General features: G+C 39.1%; 1 protein-coding gene across 6 annotated transcripts in view; it reads left to right on the top strand.

The window, feature by feature from the left end:
* Acsl6 (acyl-CoA synthetase long chain family member 6) overlaps positions 1-15420 on the top strand; it is a 54561-nt gene that overhangs the window by 35228 nt on the left and 3913 nt on the right. For 5 of the 6 annotated variants that reach the window (XM_058586504.1, XM_046467603.2, XM_058586505.1 and 2 more), the window contains 6 exons: positions 416-488; positions 3620-3708; positions 4401-4517; positions 7049-7192; positions 8094-8195; positions 9027-9098. In XM_058586504.1, the coding sequence (XP_058442487.1) occupies positions 416-488; positions 3620-3708; positions 4401-4517; positions 7049-7192; positions 8094-8195; positions 9027-9098 (597 nt within the window). Of the gene's footprint in view, positions 1-415; positions 489-3619; positions 3709-4400; positions 4518-7048; positions 7193-8093; positions 8196-9026; positions 9099-11728; positions 12063-15420 lie in introns of those variants that run through there. The other variant, XM_058586507.1, reaches the window with a different exon arrangement.

The following is a 15420-nucleotide window of genomic DNA, read 5'->3' as shown; positions in this document are numbered from 1 at the left end:
AGGCTTTCCCATGTGGTGTATTCTTACAAACAAGAAGGGCTCTGGAGGTGAAGATCTTACAAAGACAAAATTAAGCATGGAGTGAATTCTGAAATGTGTATCTCTAATGCCCATTTATCCAAATAAAAAATAGAGTCAATATTTGGAAACAGGCCAGAAATCTTTATCCCAGTCTACATAACATTAACTACTAAGTGTCTGTGAAAAAAAGTAGCACTATTTTTAAGCAAATGAGGCTATGATTGTTGTCTATATTCAGCTTTCCCTGGAATTTCCTGCCTCTAGAGCACCTTCCCTTGACCTTCCTTACCAGGAAGCAGCCCAATGGTCAGTGGGATGTTAGCTGACTAAAAAGGGCAGCCAGTCAGTTCTGGGAGGGTGTGTGCCCACAGTGATTTTCAAGTTTTTCTTGAAGGTCTATGAAGGTTATGGCCAAACTGAATGTACTGCTGGATGCACCTTCACCACACCCGGGGACTGGACTTCAGGTAGGATGGGCTAGAGGTGTGGGAACAGCTTGCAGGCCACTGTTACGAAAACAGCAGGATCTAAAACTCCCTCCTGGAAATTGAGTTTGCATGAGTCATTTAGGGAAAAAAATTAAAAGGAATAGAAAAAAAACATTGATGCTTATGTACAAGTTGTGATGTTATGGGTCTGTTTTCTTTGTTGTGAATTTTTTTTTGTGTTTTCCTATTGTTTTTATGTTTTCCCATTTCCTTCATAGAAGAATAGACCAGAAGATTACGATTCTAGGTGGAAAAATGCTTATAGTATCTTTGTATTTGATTTTATGAATTCTAAATATCACACAACCTTGCTTGAAGTCATTTCAGAACTAGGTTTTAGAATAAAAGAAGGCTATGAATTGGATATAACTTGTAAAGGAGAAGCATGTTTATAGTGAACATGCTCTCTCTCTCTCTCTCTCTCTCTATATATATATATATATATATAAAATATAATGTATATAATCTTTTTCTGGTACATTATAAGTATTCGTAATTACAGAATTCACTTGTCATTTATAATATACATACCATAAATCAATCAATCACATTCCCCAGTAAATTCCCTTTCCTTCTTCTCCTCCTCCTCCCTTCTTCTTATTGCTTGTTCTATTCTACTGATCTCCCTTCTATTGTGTGTGTGTGTGTATATATATATATATATATATATATATATATATATACACACACACACACACACACATACACATGTATACATATATGCGTACGCATACACACACACACACACATACACACACACACACAGGGATTGAACCCAGAGGCACGATATCACTGAGTGACATTACCAGTTCTTTTTATTTTTTGAGACAGGGTCTCACAAAGTTGTTGAGGTTCTTGCTAAGTTCCTGAGGCTGGTCTCAAATGTGTGATCCTCCTGCCTTAGCCTCCCAGCTCATTGAGATTATAGGCATGTGCCACTGTACATAGCTTATTAATATTTTATTTTTTAAAATGTTTTTTAGTTGTAGATGGACACAATACCTTTATTATTTGTTTTTAGTTTTATGTGGTGCCAGGGATTGAACCCAGTGCCTCACACATGCTAGGCAAGTATTCTACCACTGAGCCATAGCCACAGCCCCACAGCTTATTAATATTTTAATTGGTGCATTACAATTATATAAAAAAGTAGAATTCCTTGTGACATAATTAAACATGGACATAGCATAATTTGGTAGAGATTTTGTTCCCCAGTATTTCCCCATCTGCCTTCCCTTCTTCTCAACCTCCTTCCTCTGCTCTATTGGCCTTCCCTCTATTCTTCTGAAAGAGAACTGTTTCTTAAGAGTGCTTTTGGGAAATATGGTCTCCTAGGAAGCAGTGGTACCTTGATAAGGAGCAGTTCCCCTCCACACTCCCATTCTGAGGAGATTTGTCCCTCAGGTGTGTGGGTAGTAGGTCTGTGATAGGTAGCCCATCTATCCTTCACCAGATTTAGACCAGATACTGGAAGAAGCTGAAAAACAACAAATCTTCAGGATAACAACTTCCTCTGTGAGCCTAGGCCGCTGTTTGTGCCTGAGTTTGCTCAACTCCAAACTGGAAAGTGGGGATGATGTACATGCAAGAAAAATATGCTTATAAATACAACATTATTTTCAGAGTACCTTGAGATAATCTGTAGAAACATGACAGGAGGATCCTAAACAAAATCATATGTAGCCAGTCCAAGTATTGGAAGTTTTATATATTTTTTAATTCTGTCTCTTTAAACTCTAGCCAGATAAAGCCCATTTACAAAAAATATTTTTATTCGTTGTAGTTGGACACAATACCTTTATTTTATTTATTTTTATGTGGTGCCGAGGATCAAACCCAGCACCTCACACATGCTAGGCGAGCGCTCTACTGCTGAGCCACAACCACAACCCCAACCCCAAAGCTCATTTTTTATGGTTGTTCCTTAATCACTCTGTCAATGGCAAATCTTCAGGAATCATCTTTAGAGGTCCTGGCTCACTAATTTTTTTTCCTTATTGGACACATATTTTGTACTGGGGAATGAACCCAGTGGCGCTTAACCACTGAACCACATTTTCAGCCCCTTTTTATATTTTATTTAGAGACAGGATCTTGCTAAGTTACTTAAGGACTCACTAAGTTGCTGAGGCTGGCTTTGAACTTACTATCCTCCTGCCTCTTCCTCTGAAGCTGTTGGGATTACAGGCATGCACCACCGCACCTAGCCAAAATGTTTGATTTTTTATTCCTTTGTACCTTAAAAATCAATAAAGTTATTGGATATGAGGGAGTTTGATATCTTTGTATAGTACTGTAAAAGGTTCAGCGGCCTTTCTTTTAAAAGAGAAACCAAAGTGTCACTGCTTGTTTTTCATAGACTAGTTTACTTTTCTTTCAGGACCTTGGCTAGCACCTGCCGTAAAAATCCTTCAACTTAAAACCACAAACAATGACTAGAAAATAACAGATACAATTAGGTGGTTGGAGTATATATAAGACCAAGAAAATCTGGTATCTCCCCACCCTAAGAGGGTGAGTTACCTCATTCCAGTTGTCTCTTCCCTTTTTTTTCAAAGCGTCATGTGTAGACCAGCAGCAGCAACATCACTCACCATGGTGCCTTTAAGAGTTGTAGAGTCTCATGCCTCAACCCAGACCTACTGAGTCAGAACCCACAATTTAACAAAATTGCTAGGTCCTTTCTATGCACCAATAAACAGGTTAGTGGCTAGAGGAAAAACAATGATAGTTGTATTGTATAATCCCCAAACCAAGATGAGTGATCTGACAATGTGGACAATGTTTTAATGTGGACACTACTGTAAAAGCTCCTGACTCCCTCCATTCCCAGGCTCCTGTGCAGGTTGGTGCTAGACCAGGTGTGCCTTTTTCTCTCTTTTAAGAATCAAATGTAAAATGAAGTTCCAGGTGGAGGTTGGCCTTTGCTTTCTCCAGAACTTTGTTTTATCATCAGTGCTTGCCTGTGACAAATACCTTTCTAAAGCTGCTTTGTTTCGATCCATAATTCCCCACTTTGACCACTTAGGAGTTTTACAGCCAAGTGGAGCATTTTCAGTACTGAATCGGATCTGAACACTGATAAGTGCCATCTTACTCTGGTGTTCTAGGGCATGTGGGGGCACCTCTGCCCTGCAATCATATCAAGCTTGTTGATGTGGAGGAGCTGAACTATTGGACCTACAAAGGAGAGGGAGAGGTAAACTTAAGGATATAGCCATTTATGTCTGTGAGTAAAAACAAGCAAATAAAAACAATAGGAATGAAATTATTTTCCTTTCACCTTGTATATACAGTCATTGTAATTGATTAATTTGACTTCAAACAGGCCCCCTTGCTGGGACTGAGTAGGTCTAAATCAATATTTTGAACTCCCAAAATTTGTTTTAAAATCCCCTGGTTTTTTTTTTCCTAACTGTGGCCTGGCCTGCTTCTGTGTAATCTGTCCCCAGAAGAAATGGCCATGTACCAGATGGGGTGGGTTGAGCTCTGTGCTTGCTCATTCCATGGGAGGGGTGGGAGAGCTGACTGCCTGGTAATGAAACAAGCATCTTTGGCAGAATCAGCCAATCATCAATATCTGTGATGATACCCCACTGAGTGTCACAAAGCAGCCTATGGTCAGGGCCAATGGGGCTCTTGCAGAAGAGATGGCAGAGGGAGAAGGGTAACCAGAACAGGGGGGAACATGGGGAGGACCCTGCTTGAGAGAAGACAAGGAACAGTTTAAAAGACAGAGAGAGCTGGCAAGTGTTCGGTGTCCAATGTTCCCATCACTGTGATTTTCCTAGTGGGTAGCATTCCTCATTCTCCCTATGCCTGGTGACGGCTTCTCATTGTTGGCATTCATCATACTGTGGCTGAGAGAAGCCATGGCATTTCACCCCACAGATCTGTGTGAGAGGACCAAATGTGTTCAAAGGCTACTTGAAAGATCAGGACAGGACAAAGGAGGCCCTGGACAGTGACGGCTGGCTTCACACTGGAGACATTGGGAAATGGCTGCCGGTATGTGTGTTTAAAATCATGGCACTCCAAATGTTCTGGTGGTGGGAGGTTATGTGATCTGGAACCTTGAGGCAGAAATCTTCTGGAGTAGAAGAAGGGAGATGTCTGGGAGATCTGAGAAGTGCTTGGAGCGGAGAGGGAGGATGCCTCAGTTCCTCTGACTCTGCCAGCAGTTGCTCTTGTCACCTTGAGCAAAGCCCCATCCCTCTCTTGGGCTCCACAATGACACACTTATAGAAAAAGAGAGCAAGCCTTCATAGCATTGTTTGATCATGGTCCACAACTTCTATCCAAGTCAAATTTGCCTTGTTCTTTCATTGTTTAAACTGGAATAGTAACATTAGTTGCTGTTCTGAGGAACAAATGAAAATATCTATAAAGCACTTAGGACAATACCTGGTACATAGGAGATACTTTGATGGATGTTTTGACTAGTAGAAGGCTCTGCTGCCAACATGGAGAGCAGCCCAGTCAGGAAGGCTCTTCAGTGTCTGGAAAGTTTTCCTAAGGTTTGAACTGGACATTGAGAGGCATTAAATTTATCAGGCATATGAATGATATAGATTCCTGTCTGGACCCTGTGGACTGGCAGGCCAGTTTGCCCTTGCTTGGATCTATATGCTTCCCTTAAGAAACCCTCATGCCTGGGGCAGACAGGAATTTATGCCCAGTGTATGCTCTGGGCCAGGGACTCTGTTCAGGGACACATATTTTTCAGCATTATCCAGCCTGATGTGATGGGCATGAGCAGGGGAACATATACCTGGGGAAAGGCAGGGGAGGACAGGTGCCTATTGGACCCAAATCTCAGAATAAGCCTTGATCTAAGATGAAAGCAAAGAGTGAGAAGCACAGGCTAGAGTAGAGATAGAGGAGGGGTATAAGGCAAACAGTTCCAACTGAAGGCCCACAGGTATGGGGGAAGAGAGGCCAATGGGTCCTGTTCACCTGCAGAGGGCAGACTGTCTCATCAGCTATGGAATTTCAGCCTTCAGGGGCTCTCGCTTGCATCCACACCTTCCAAAGCCCTGCACTTTATTTTATATTAGAAGGCTCTCAAAATTGTAAAAGTTCAAAGTCCCACAAAACTTAGATATGCTGCTGATGTCCTGAACTTGAATAAAACCACCCACCCCACAGGGCAGGTGAGAAGCAAGCGAATCAGTTCATGTGAAGTTCCATGCACTCCAACACAGCCTAAAACAGCAGGCAGGAGGCCTGTGAAGTCAGTTTCTAAAGTTTTAATTTTTAAATGATGGCTGAATTTTAATTAAAGTTGTTACTATAACAATTGAAATAAATATGTATTCTTTCTAAATTTCTCATGTAAGACAACCATGCATTCCTGGCACTTAACCATGATACGGTTTTCTTCATATTGTTTTTCTAAAAATTGTGTTTGGCCTTTCTACTTATACATTTGATTGGTCTGCAATTTTCCTTTTATATACAACTCTATTATGGTTTTTGAGAGTAGCCTGTAATTTCTTTTTATGTACAATTCTATTATGAGTTGATGAGTATTTTGACACATCCCTTTTCCTGTGTTTTGGAAGAGTATCTGCAAGGTTTGAATGTGCCATTCTTGACATTTGCTTTGGGGTGAGGTTGTAGCTTAGTGGCAGAGCACTTGACTAGCTCGAGTTAGGCACTGGGTTCAGTCCTTAGCATCACATAAAAATAAACAAATACAAGTTCTGAAACATTTTTTAAAAAAGACATTTGCTTTCAGAAATCATTATTATTTTATAGCATTAGATAGATCAAGGAAGAGGTATAGTTTTCTAATTTAGAAAGACCTTAATTCAAGTCCTGATCCCCCTGCTTCCTAACTGTATGGCTTTGGGAGAGTTACCTGAACTGTCTGATCCTCATCTCACCTGGGAAACAAAGAGTGACAACTCCCAGCTCATGGGGTGCAATGAGAACCAAAGAAACCAGTATAGGAAAAGCAATTGATGTCCACCAGGGTTTTGAGCAAAACAGAGCCTGCTTATTTTTTGTCTTCTAGAGGTTGCTCTGGCTCTGTTAGCTCAAACAGATCGAGTGGGGACAGAGTATATGCAGAAGTCTGGTCAGGATGTGGTTTTGGTGGGAGGAGGCAGTAGAGAAGAAAGGGATTTATGAGTAAGGATGGATGAGCCTCACAGCTAAAGATCCAGGAGAGGCAAATATCAAAGCCAGGTCCAGGTTTGGGGCTCGGTGGCTGGAACAGTTTTGAGGAGCTTCATGTAGGGTGTGTTGCATCCTGCTGGAAAAACAGCCTAATTTTTGAAGCATTCTGAGAATAGTGAGGTTCTGGGAGGTCTTTATAAAAGGAGTGGAGATCTTAGACAGATGTGGGAGTAGCCAAGGAAGAAGATAGGATAGTGAGTACTCAGGACTCAACAGAGCTCAAATGTCACTGACCTGTGATACACAGCAGGAAGGAGCAACTTGGGGAGGGGGTCTGCAGGGTAGGGAAGGGCAGAGTTGAGGGACTCTGTCTTGAGGTATCATCTTCTTAGGAAGCTGTTTTTCCAACTCCACAGGAGGGAACTCTTAAAATTATTGATCGGAAAAAGCACATATTTAAACTTGCTCAGGGAGAATACGTTGCACCTGAGAAGATCGAGAATATCTATATCCGTAGTGAACCTGTGGCACAAATCTATGTTCATGGGGACAGCTTAAAGGTAAGGCTACCCATGCTCTATCCCTTTTGCAAGCACAGGACTGCTGAAAAATCTAAATTAAATTTTAGTTTCCAATCAGACACCAGGATCCACCTAAACAAGTCCTTTCTAAGGAAGAAATCTTGATTACTTGTAGTTTGGTTAACTGCAGTTAGGTCAAATAAATTGTTTGAAGTAGCAATCATAAACATGCCCACTACTTTTAACTTATGTTCCACTTACTTCCAAGAGAGATTTTTGAGATGAAATGCAAAAACAAAATTTTATAGATAAATGGGTATAGCATTACAAATAATGATACTGATGATAATATAGTTTATTAGATTAAATTATTTGGGGGGGGTTATACTTATTTTACTATTATTATTATTTAGATCATTAACATGCTATCAAAGTTATCAAATGTGTTCTATGTTGTCATTGCATGAATATAATTAAATATTAAATTATTTTTGAAGAAAATACCATTCGAATTTAAATGAAGTTTTTTATGAATGAAGTTTCATTAATGTAAAAATTTCTAAATGGTCTTAACCATGGAAAACGTGTTTTGGATCATAGAATTTGGATCATAGAGTTCTTTGATTAACATCAAAAAATATGCAGGTTTAGGATTGGCATGAGAATCAAAGTTGGGATATCAGTCTAATTTTACTGATTCTTGATGTTCTTAAATATCCATCATATCAAATGTAGGGGGATATATCAAGAAATGAACAGTCAAGAATGTGTGATATATTAGAGAAAATGTTTTATAACATGAGAGAATGTTTCATAAGCATATGCTTATTTTTAGAAAAGGGTGGAGTCGAGGATACCAAGAGATTATTTTTAATGCTGGATCACAAATAACCACTTTAAAAGCTTTGGTCATGATTATGTTTTCCTTTGGGCATTGTAGGCCTTTTTGGTGGGCATTGTAGTGCCTGACCCTGAAGTCATGCCCTGCTGGGCTCTGAAGAGAGGAATTGAAGGACTATATACAGATCTCTGCATAAATAAGGTCAGTATCTTAGGGCTGTTTCCTCAAAGGCTGTTGAGTGTTTTATGATGCCACATAAGAAAAGGACAGAAAAACTCAAAATTTGAACACAGAGGGAATTTCTAATATTACTTTATATACAGTGGAAATCCTAAACTAGAAGTTTGTCTTTTAGTTACTATTGAAGAAGTTCATGTTTCTTGTTGGAAATTTGACCAGCTATTGGATTTTAGAATCAAGAGACATATAGCTGGCAAACAGCAGAGTCTGATGCAAGCCCAGGCTTTCTGACTCACTGACCATGCACTCTCCAAATGTGATTTTGTATGTTCTGGGTTAATAGAGATAGTCGTGGAATTGAAACAGGAACACAGTTCTTTCTGCTTAGAGCATTGACCATTCCCACCTTCCTGAAACCTTCTCATAGTACATGTTGGAGGAGGACTGCTGCTCTCTGACCTTAGCATTAGCCCTTCAAGTCTCTTGGTCTATTTCTGAGCAGCAGCCATATACCCCCCACCCCACCCCAGGCCCTGGGCTCATCTGGGGGCAGCAGGATTCACCAGGCTGACCAACAGGCTGCTTTAAAATTAAAAAAAAAAAAAAATTCCTTTTTTTTTTTATCAGTCACTGAGCCTGTTTATGGCCACTCCTCTGGCCATTTGCAGCCCTTTTTTGTCTGATGCAAGGTAGTGATTGAGACGCTGCCAGGGAGCAACACCTCTAGATGGCAGGTGCAAGGGATCAGATGTCTGCACCATCACCAGTTGCTCTTTACTCAAAATATGTTGTTTCCTCTATGCCCATTTCAAAATATGTTCTTATAATTTTATTTCTGTGATTTTAATTCAGGAGCTGAAGAAAGCCATTTTGGAAGATATGGTAAGGTTAGGAAAAGAAAGTGGCCTCCATTCTTTTGAACAGGTAACTATTACCCTCCCTACACTCTTTATAGCCCTTTAGTTAGTGATGAAAATTAAATTAACCCAGTGGCAACTCTAACCTAGATTTCCTTACCCTTTATGGTGTGGAAGCCAGCAGGCTGTGTACCAATGGACCCCTGAAGGCCTGTTTGGGTTGACTACAATTGCCGCTTCCTGAATTAAAATAGGTCATTGGACAAGTGAGACGGTGCTTGTCCTCATAATCTCATGCGTTCATAAGGCTGAAATATTACCCCCACTGTCACTAGTAGATCATGTGTACCTGGTCTGTTTCCCAAGATGCCTGTAATACTAAAGACCAGAGTCCTATATTTTTTTTAATTTTATGGGGACTGTCTTCTTGGCTACAATGGGTACGCTTACTTGCTAAGACATTGGATAGATTTGGGTCTTCCCTCAGGCCATTGATATAACTGAGCTCATAAGCATGTACATGGTACATGTAAGTACTTACATGTACCATTTATACAACCTCCTTTGTCAAAAATTCAAGGAGAAAAATTCTCTAAAATCGTAACATCTTGATTTAAAAATGTTCTTTGTATTTAAAATAATTTTTTCACAAAAATGAACATCCTGTAAGAATTTTTTTATACAGTTTTGTTTCCTCAAATATATTGTGGAGGGTCTGCAAGGTTTATGAAAATTTTAAATTTTTGTCTGTTTATTTGATGATAACCTAGAAACATTTTAAAAATGAGTTTTAAATATAAAATTCTTGTAATGTATTGATTTGCAGTTAAAAGACATTTTCACCACGCTGGGATTATAGCTCAGTGGTAGAGTGCTTGCCTAGCACATGTGAGGCACTAGGTTTGATCCTCAGCACCACATAAAAAGAAATAAATAAAATAAAGGTATTGGTTCCATCTACAACTAAAAAACATTTTTAAAAAAGCATTTCCACCAATCAAGATTTTAGTGTCTTAATTTCAAACTGGGGAATCTAAACATATTTTTAGGATCTAAGAATATTGCTATTTCTCTCTACATGGATGAATGTAAACATCTGTCAGTATGTTTTTAGGACAATTAAATCTTGGATAAGTAAATCTTGAGGCATTCAGGCAAGTTACATTTATTTTTCTAAATGGAAGGTCAATTTGGGGTACATAATAATAATTTAAATTTACAAATTTTATAGAACTAATTTCATTGCCCTACCTTGATGGGGAGTTGTGTTACTGGATCACATGTGACCATGTAGTCCATGGGCCACAAAGGAGTGAGTGGTCCCAGACCCAGTTGGTCTGGGCCTCTGTCATAATTTGAAGGGCAGGCTGTAAGCCCTCTAGAAACTCTCTTGTAGGCATCCTTCCACATTAATAAGGCCTGCACGCCCTCTGCTGGCATTAAGATGCATGACTTCCCCGCTACATAAGAACCCTCCCAGGCCATCCAGATTCCTTTTCACAGAAAATCAATCAATAATCTCTTAAGATTGTGCTTAAAAGGGACCTTTGATTAAGTTTCCAGTGTTAATTATTGCTTGGTTAGATCCTTTACTGAGAGGAGACGTGTTCTTGGCTTTCCACATGCCTTATACAGTTTCATCTGTCTTCACCATGGTAACCTCAAATACAGAGCTGCCATGTGGCATCCCTGAGGGTCTTTAGTTATATTGCCAAGGTTGTCACCTCCAGGTTTTCTCTGTTCCCCTTCTCCTTGTTCCTCGGCTTCCTTCCCACCACAGTGTGCACTCTCAGCTGACTGTAGGAGAGCAAGCACCAGGCCTCAGGCCTGAGGAGGGCATGTTCCCGGTGGAGAGCCAAAGCTAATTGTTTCAGTTAATCCATAATCCATTGTCAGCTTGTCCTAGGACTTTTCCCTCTCAAAAATGAATGGTCAGTGAAGGCTTAACTCTAAACATACACATGCAAACAGCCAAGTCCAGAGTTTAAATAATTTATTAAAAGCTTTTAAAAGTTCAGATTTTCTGAGAGAGGTTAATTTCCATTCAACTTTAAACTACCAAAAAAAATTTTTTTTGATATACTGTAAGAATCACTTCCAAAACCATGCAATTCCTCAAATTAGGCCAATCATTATTAATTTATAGAGAGCTTTGGAAGATATATTTTAATGAGTAGATAATTGTATCAATAAATTATTGTATCAATAATTAAAATATGTAGGTGACTGGGAAATATTTGAGCATATTTAACATCATGATTAATAATTTTCTTGATATTTATGTGCCTTATGAATTTGCATAGGCAATATGAACTATCGGTGAGTAATAGATTTCTCGAATTCTAATTAGTGAAGCCCTCACTGGGAATATTTTACTATATTTCCTCCCACTGAATTGATTACTTACCTAGTCAATTTCCCTTTAACTCAGAAATGATCATTTTCCTAATTCATTTAAATGTTTTATCTTTTTTCTTTATTGCTTCTGTCCTAAATTATTCACTCTGTTTATTATCTACTAGCCATGTTGCGTTAAAGTTTTCATTGAGTGATAACTTTGAAAAAATTAAAATATTATATTCCTTCAAAATTGTGAAAAGCTCATGCTTTTATGAGTTGACATAAAAATTGGGAAGCCTCTTTCTTAGCATGTTTAACATTACTGGAGAAGAAGGATTCTCATGCTTTTTTTTACAGGTTCACAATTGGGCAGTTTGGTTCTTATTATAGAAAATTGACTTACTTCTGAAAAAAAAAACTATTGTTGAGGCTCACAGTTAAGGTCAGTCAAATGATTGGTTCAACTCATTTTTCCCCCACTTACTGACCAGACTTTTTCTTACTTAAGCAGATTTTATAGGTATTTTTATAGAAGAATTGAAATGGACTCAAGTGTAGGTCAGACTCAAGCAAGGACTGGCATCCTGGCAGCAGGGTTGTTCTAATCTACTCACTGAAGGACTGAAATGGGAGCTGAGTTTAGGCTGCTTGTTTGCTTGGCCTTTGCAAGGTTGTATTTGATGATATAGTCTGTTCTCAGGCAGAGCTATTTTGCAGGCAGACAGGTTGAATTGCAGATATCCCACTCAATCCCTGTACCAAGATTTGCTGCAGAGAGCTGGTTTGGCAGATTTTCAAAATGTACCTGTTTCCATTCTTCTATAAAAATACCTATAAAATCTGCTTAAGTAAGAAAAAGTCCTAAGATCTAAATAGCATTATGTAGCTCTCCCTACAAAATTCACCTTCCCTGTACTGTATATTTTATAGATTGTCACTGCCATATTTTCAGAGGTGTTTACCCTAAATCCCAGTAATGAGCATAGATCCTTGTCCCAATGACACAGTGCTTTTCACATGCTATTGGGAATGCAGATGAGCTAAAATCCAGGCTGCGTGGACACTGTAGAAATTATATATTGACTTGTGTGTCTCCTTTTAAAAATTATGTTATTAATTGATGAGCAAAAGAAGGAGGGGAGATGCTTTACATCTACTAAGGTCTTTATGTGATATTGTTTCTATCAAAAGAGAACTTTTGGACTGTTCGTTGTTCTTATTGACAGTAAATATGAGCTATTATACTACATCACATCAATTTATATAGAATTAAAAGTTACTTGAAAGCTTCTAAATTACTTTAGATTATGTTAATGTTTTCTGCAAGCTAATTAATTTTGTCACCAAATGGTGATTTCCAGACTTTTCAAAGTAGAAGTTAAATGACATCTTGTACAGAAGTTGAGCAGTACTGCCATTGTCGGTTTGGCGCTCCACACCCTGCTTCTCCCTAACCACTTAACTACCTTGCCTCTTCCCTCCTTCATGCTACCTCCACTGTCTCTGCCTCTGCCCCACCTCCTCCCACCACCCTTCCCCATGTCCATACCTGCTACCTCTCTACACCCACATCACATCCCCCCAGGATGACCTCTGTAGACTCCATCCTTCTCAGTATATCAAACTTCTCTCTTGGGACCTATTTTCAAAGAATTGCACATGTCCTAGGATGATTTATGCCTGATAGCAACAAAGGTCCAAAAAATAACATCCCTATTCCTGAACAAATGCTTGCTTCTTTGAGTAAAAAGTACAGGGAGAGTTTGCAAACAAAATGTTCTTTATAAGAACTTTAATTAATTTCGAAATTCTTCACAATACCAAACTTTAGCCAATAGCCTCAGATTTCCAGCTATTAAAGTTGGAAATCCAAGCAGGAATCCTTTCCACAAGTGAGGTGAAGTTAATTGGCTGCCTGTAATGCTAGCTGAATTTTTAGCATAATGTTTGTTCAACCCCTGACTTAAAAGGCTCCTAATGCTGTTTTACTGAAGTATGCTACTCTGAGACAAACATGTATCCTTCGTTTGAACAAATATCTTAAGAGATAAAGATGAATCTGATCTATTAATGCTGTACTCATCTGAAAAATTTCACATTCTTTAGGTACAAATAGGGGTAAAAATGGCAGAATCTGTTAGAATTTTTTATGGAGGATCATAAGTGCAAGGCAAGCCTGGACAACTTAGCAAGACCCCTTCAAAAATAATAATAATTTATAATAATAATAATAGATGGGAGATTAGTAGAGTAAAGCAAGCAGGTGGAGGAGGAGGGGAGGAGGGAAAGGAAAGGTACTAGGAATGAGATTGATCAAATTTTGTCAGGTGCATATGACTATGGCATAATGAATCCCACTACTATGTACAATTATGATGCAACAATTAAAAAAGGGCTGGGAATGTTGCTTCGAAGCCGAGCAACCCAAGATTCAATCCCTAGTACCAAAAATTAAAATTAAATTGATGAATGTATTGAAGAGTTTTCTGAGCAAAAAAATGTTTTGTTATCTTTAAATACCCACCTGCCAGGGTAGCAGACGGTTAGCATCAGAGAGTTTGAAAACAGTTATTGAAATTCCTTGCATACATTGATTTTTTTTTTAAATAAGCTCTTTTCTGAATTGTGTCTTTGGGCTTTTTGAACTGTTCTCATAGGACAGTGGCTTTGGACAGAGTGACCTCTCACTCTTCTTCCCATGGCTTCTACACACTTTAATTCCTCTCTGCTCCGTAAGTTACTCCTTCACTCTCTCAAGCCAAGGCTGCATCTCTAAAACATGTTCAAATGTTCAAAGTCCATTTTATCTCAGAAGCATGTAAATCTTAATATGAACACTTGATCTACCCACCTCTCTCTGTTCCTCCTCCAGTTTTTAACATTGTAGTATTTTCTCAAGCAGAGATCTAGAGTCATTCTGACCTCTCTTTCTTTACTACTTACCCAAACCAATAGACCAATTGCAAATGCTGCCTTTCTACTCCAAAGCTTTTACCCCCACCACCAACTTCACAGCCCAAACCACAATCTGTCTTGCCTGTTGGCTGGTCTTCCGTCTTCCACTCTTACCCTACTTCTTTCTTAACAGAGTAATCTTTCCAAAGAGCCCTTCTGATCCTGTTTCTTAATACTTGTTTAAAGAGTCATGTCCAAACTCCCTAGCTAGTTGTATTGCTCCTTTATGATTTGACCAGTTAACCTCACAAACCCTATTCCTATGCCTCAGCCTACACTGGGAGTGTTCCAGATATGTGTTGGCCCATATTGCCTCTCTGAGTATCTTGCTAACCACGGACCATATAGCAGGCACCCTCTCCCCTTGCTATCTTCATCTGTCTAAAGCCTACTTATCCTTCAGAGTTTAACTCAGGCATCCCTTTTCAGTGAATCCCACCCATACATGGCTTAGGTGGTATATCAGAAATGCAGTCACTTCAGGCATGGTGGACTCCTGTGGTCCCAGCAACTCAGGATACTGAAGCAGAAGGATTTCAAGTTCAAGGTCTACCTGGGCAACCGGTGAGACCTTGTCTCAAAATAAAAAATAAAAGGGCTGGGGATTTAGCTCAGTGATAAGAGTAACCCTGGATTCATCTCCAGTACAAAAAAAAAAATTAGAAATGCAATCAACTCTAACACACTCTCCATTCTGGTTTATCTCCACATTGGTTTATTACCTCATGGTCACAGAGTGGAAGCTATAGGTTTGGACATTGTCCACCTTCAAGAAAAGAAGGAAAATTGGTGTAGATAGCCACTTTAATAGTAAAGCAAAATTTTTCCTTTTTCAATAGCCAAAAATAGATCTCATGGCTCTCCCTTAGATGAAAATGGAGCTAAGAAATCAGGGAACAGGACTGTAATGATTGACATAGCTTGTTTTGGTCCCAAACCAAGTCATGGTTCTATTATTGTGGAAGGAGTGGGGAATGGGTACGTGGAAGCAACCATCTGCTTGCCATCAGTATCCCTCTCTGTGCTATGCCCATAATAGTTGTATCATACTGCAGTATCTCTCATTAGATTATAAACTACATGTGGGCAGGGAT

The sequence above is a fragment of the Marmota monax genome, unplaced genomic scaffold (assembly GCF_021218885.2).
Source record: "Marmota monax isolate L192 unplaced genomic scaffold, Marmota_monax_Labrador192_F-V1.1 WCK01_AAM20220418_F8-fsc00199, whole genome shotgun sequence".
Lineage (NCBI taxonomy): Eukaryota > Metazoa > Chordata > Mammalia > Rodentia > Sciuridae > Marmota > Marmota monax.
This window is presented reverse-complemented; position numbering and strand designations above follow the sequence as displayed.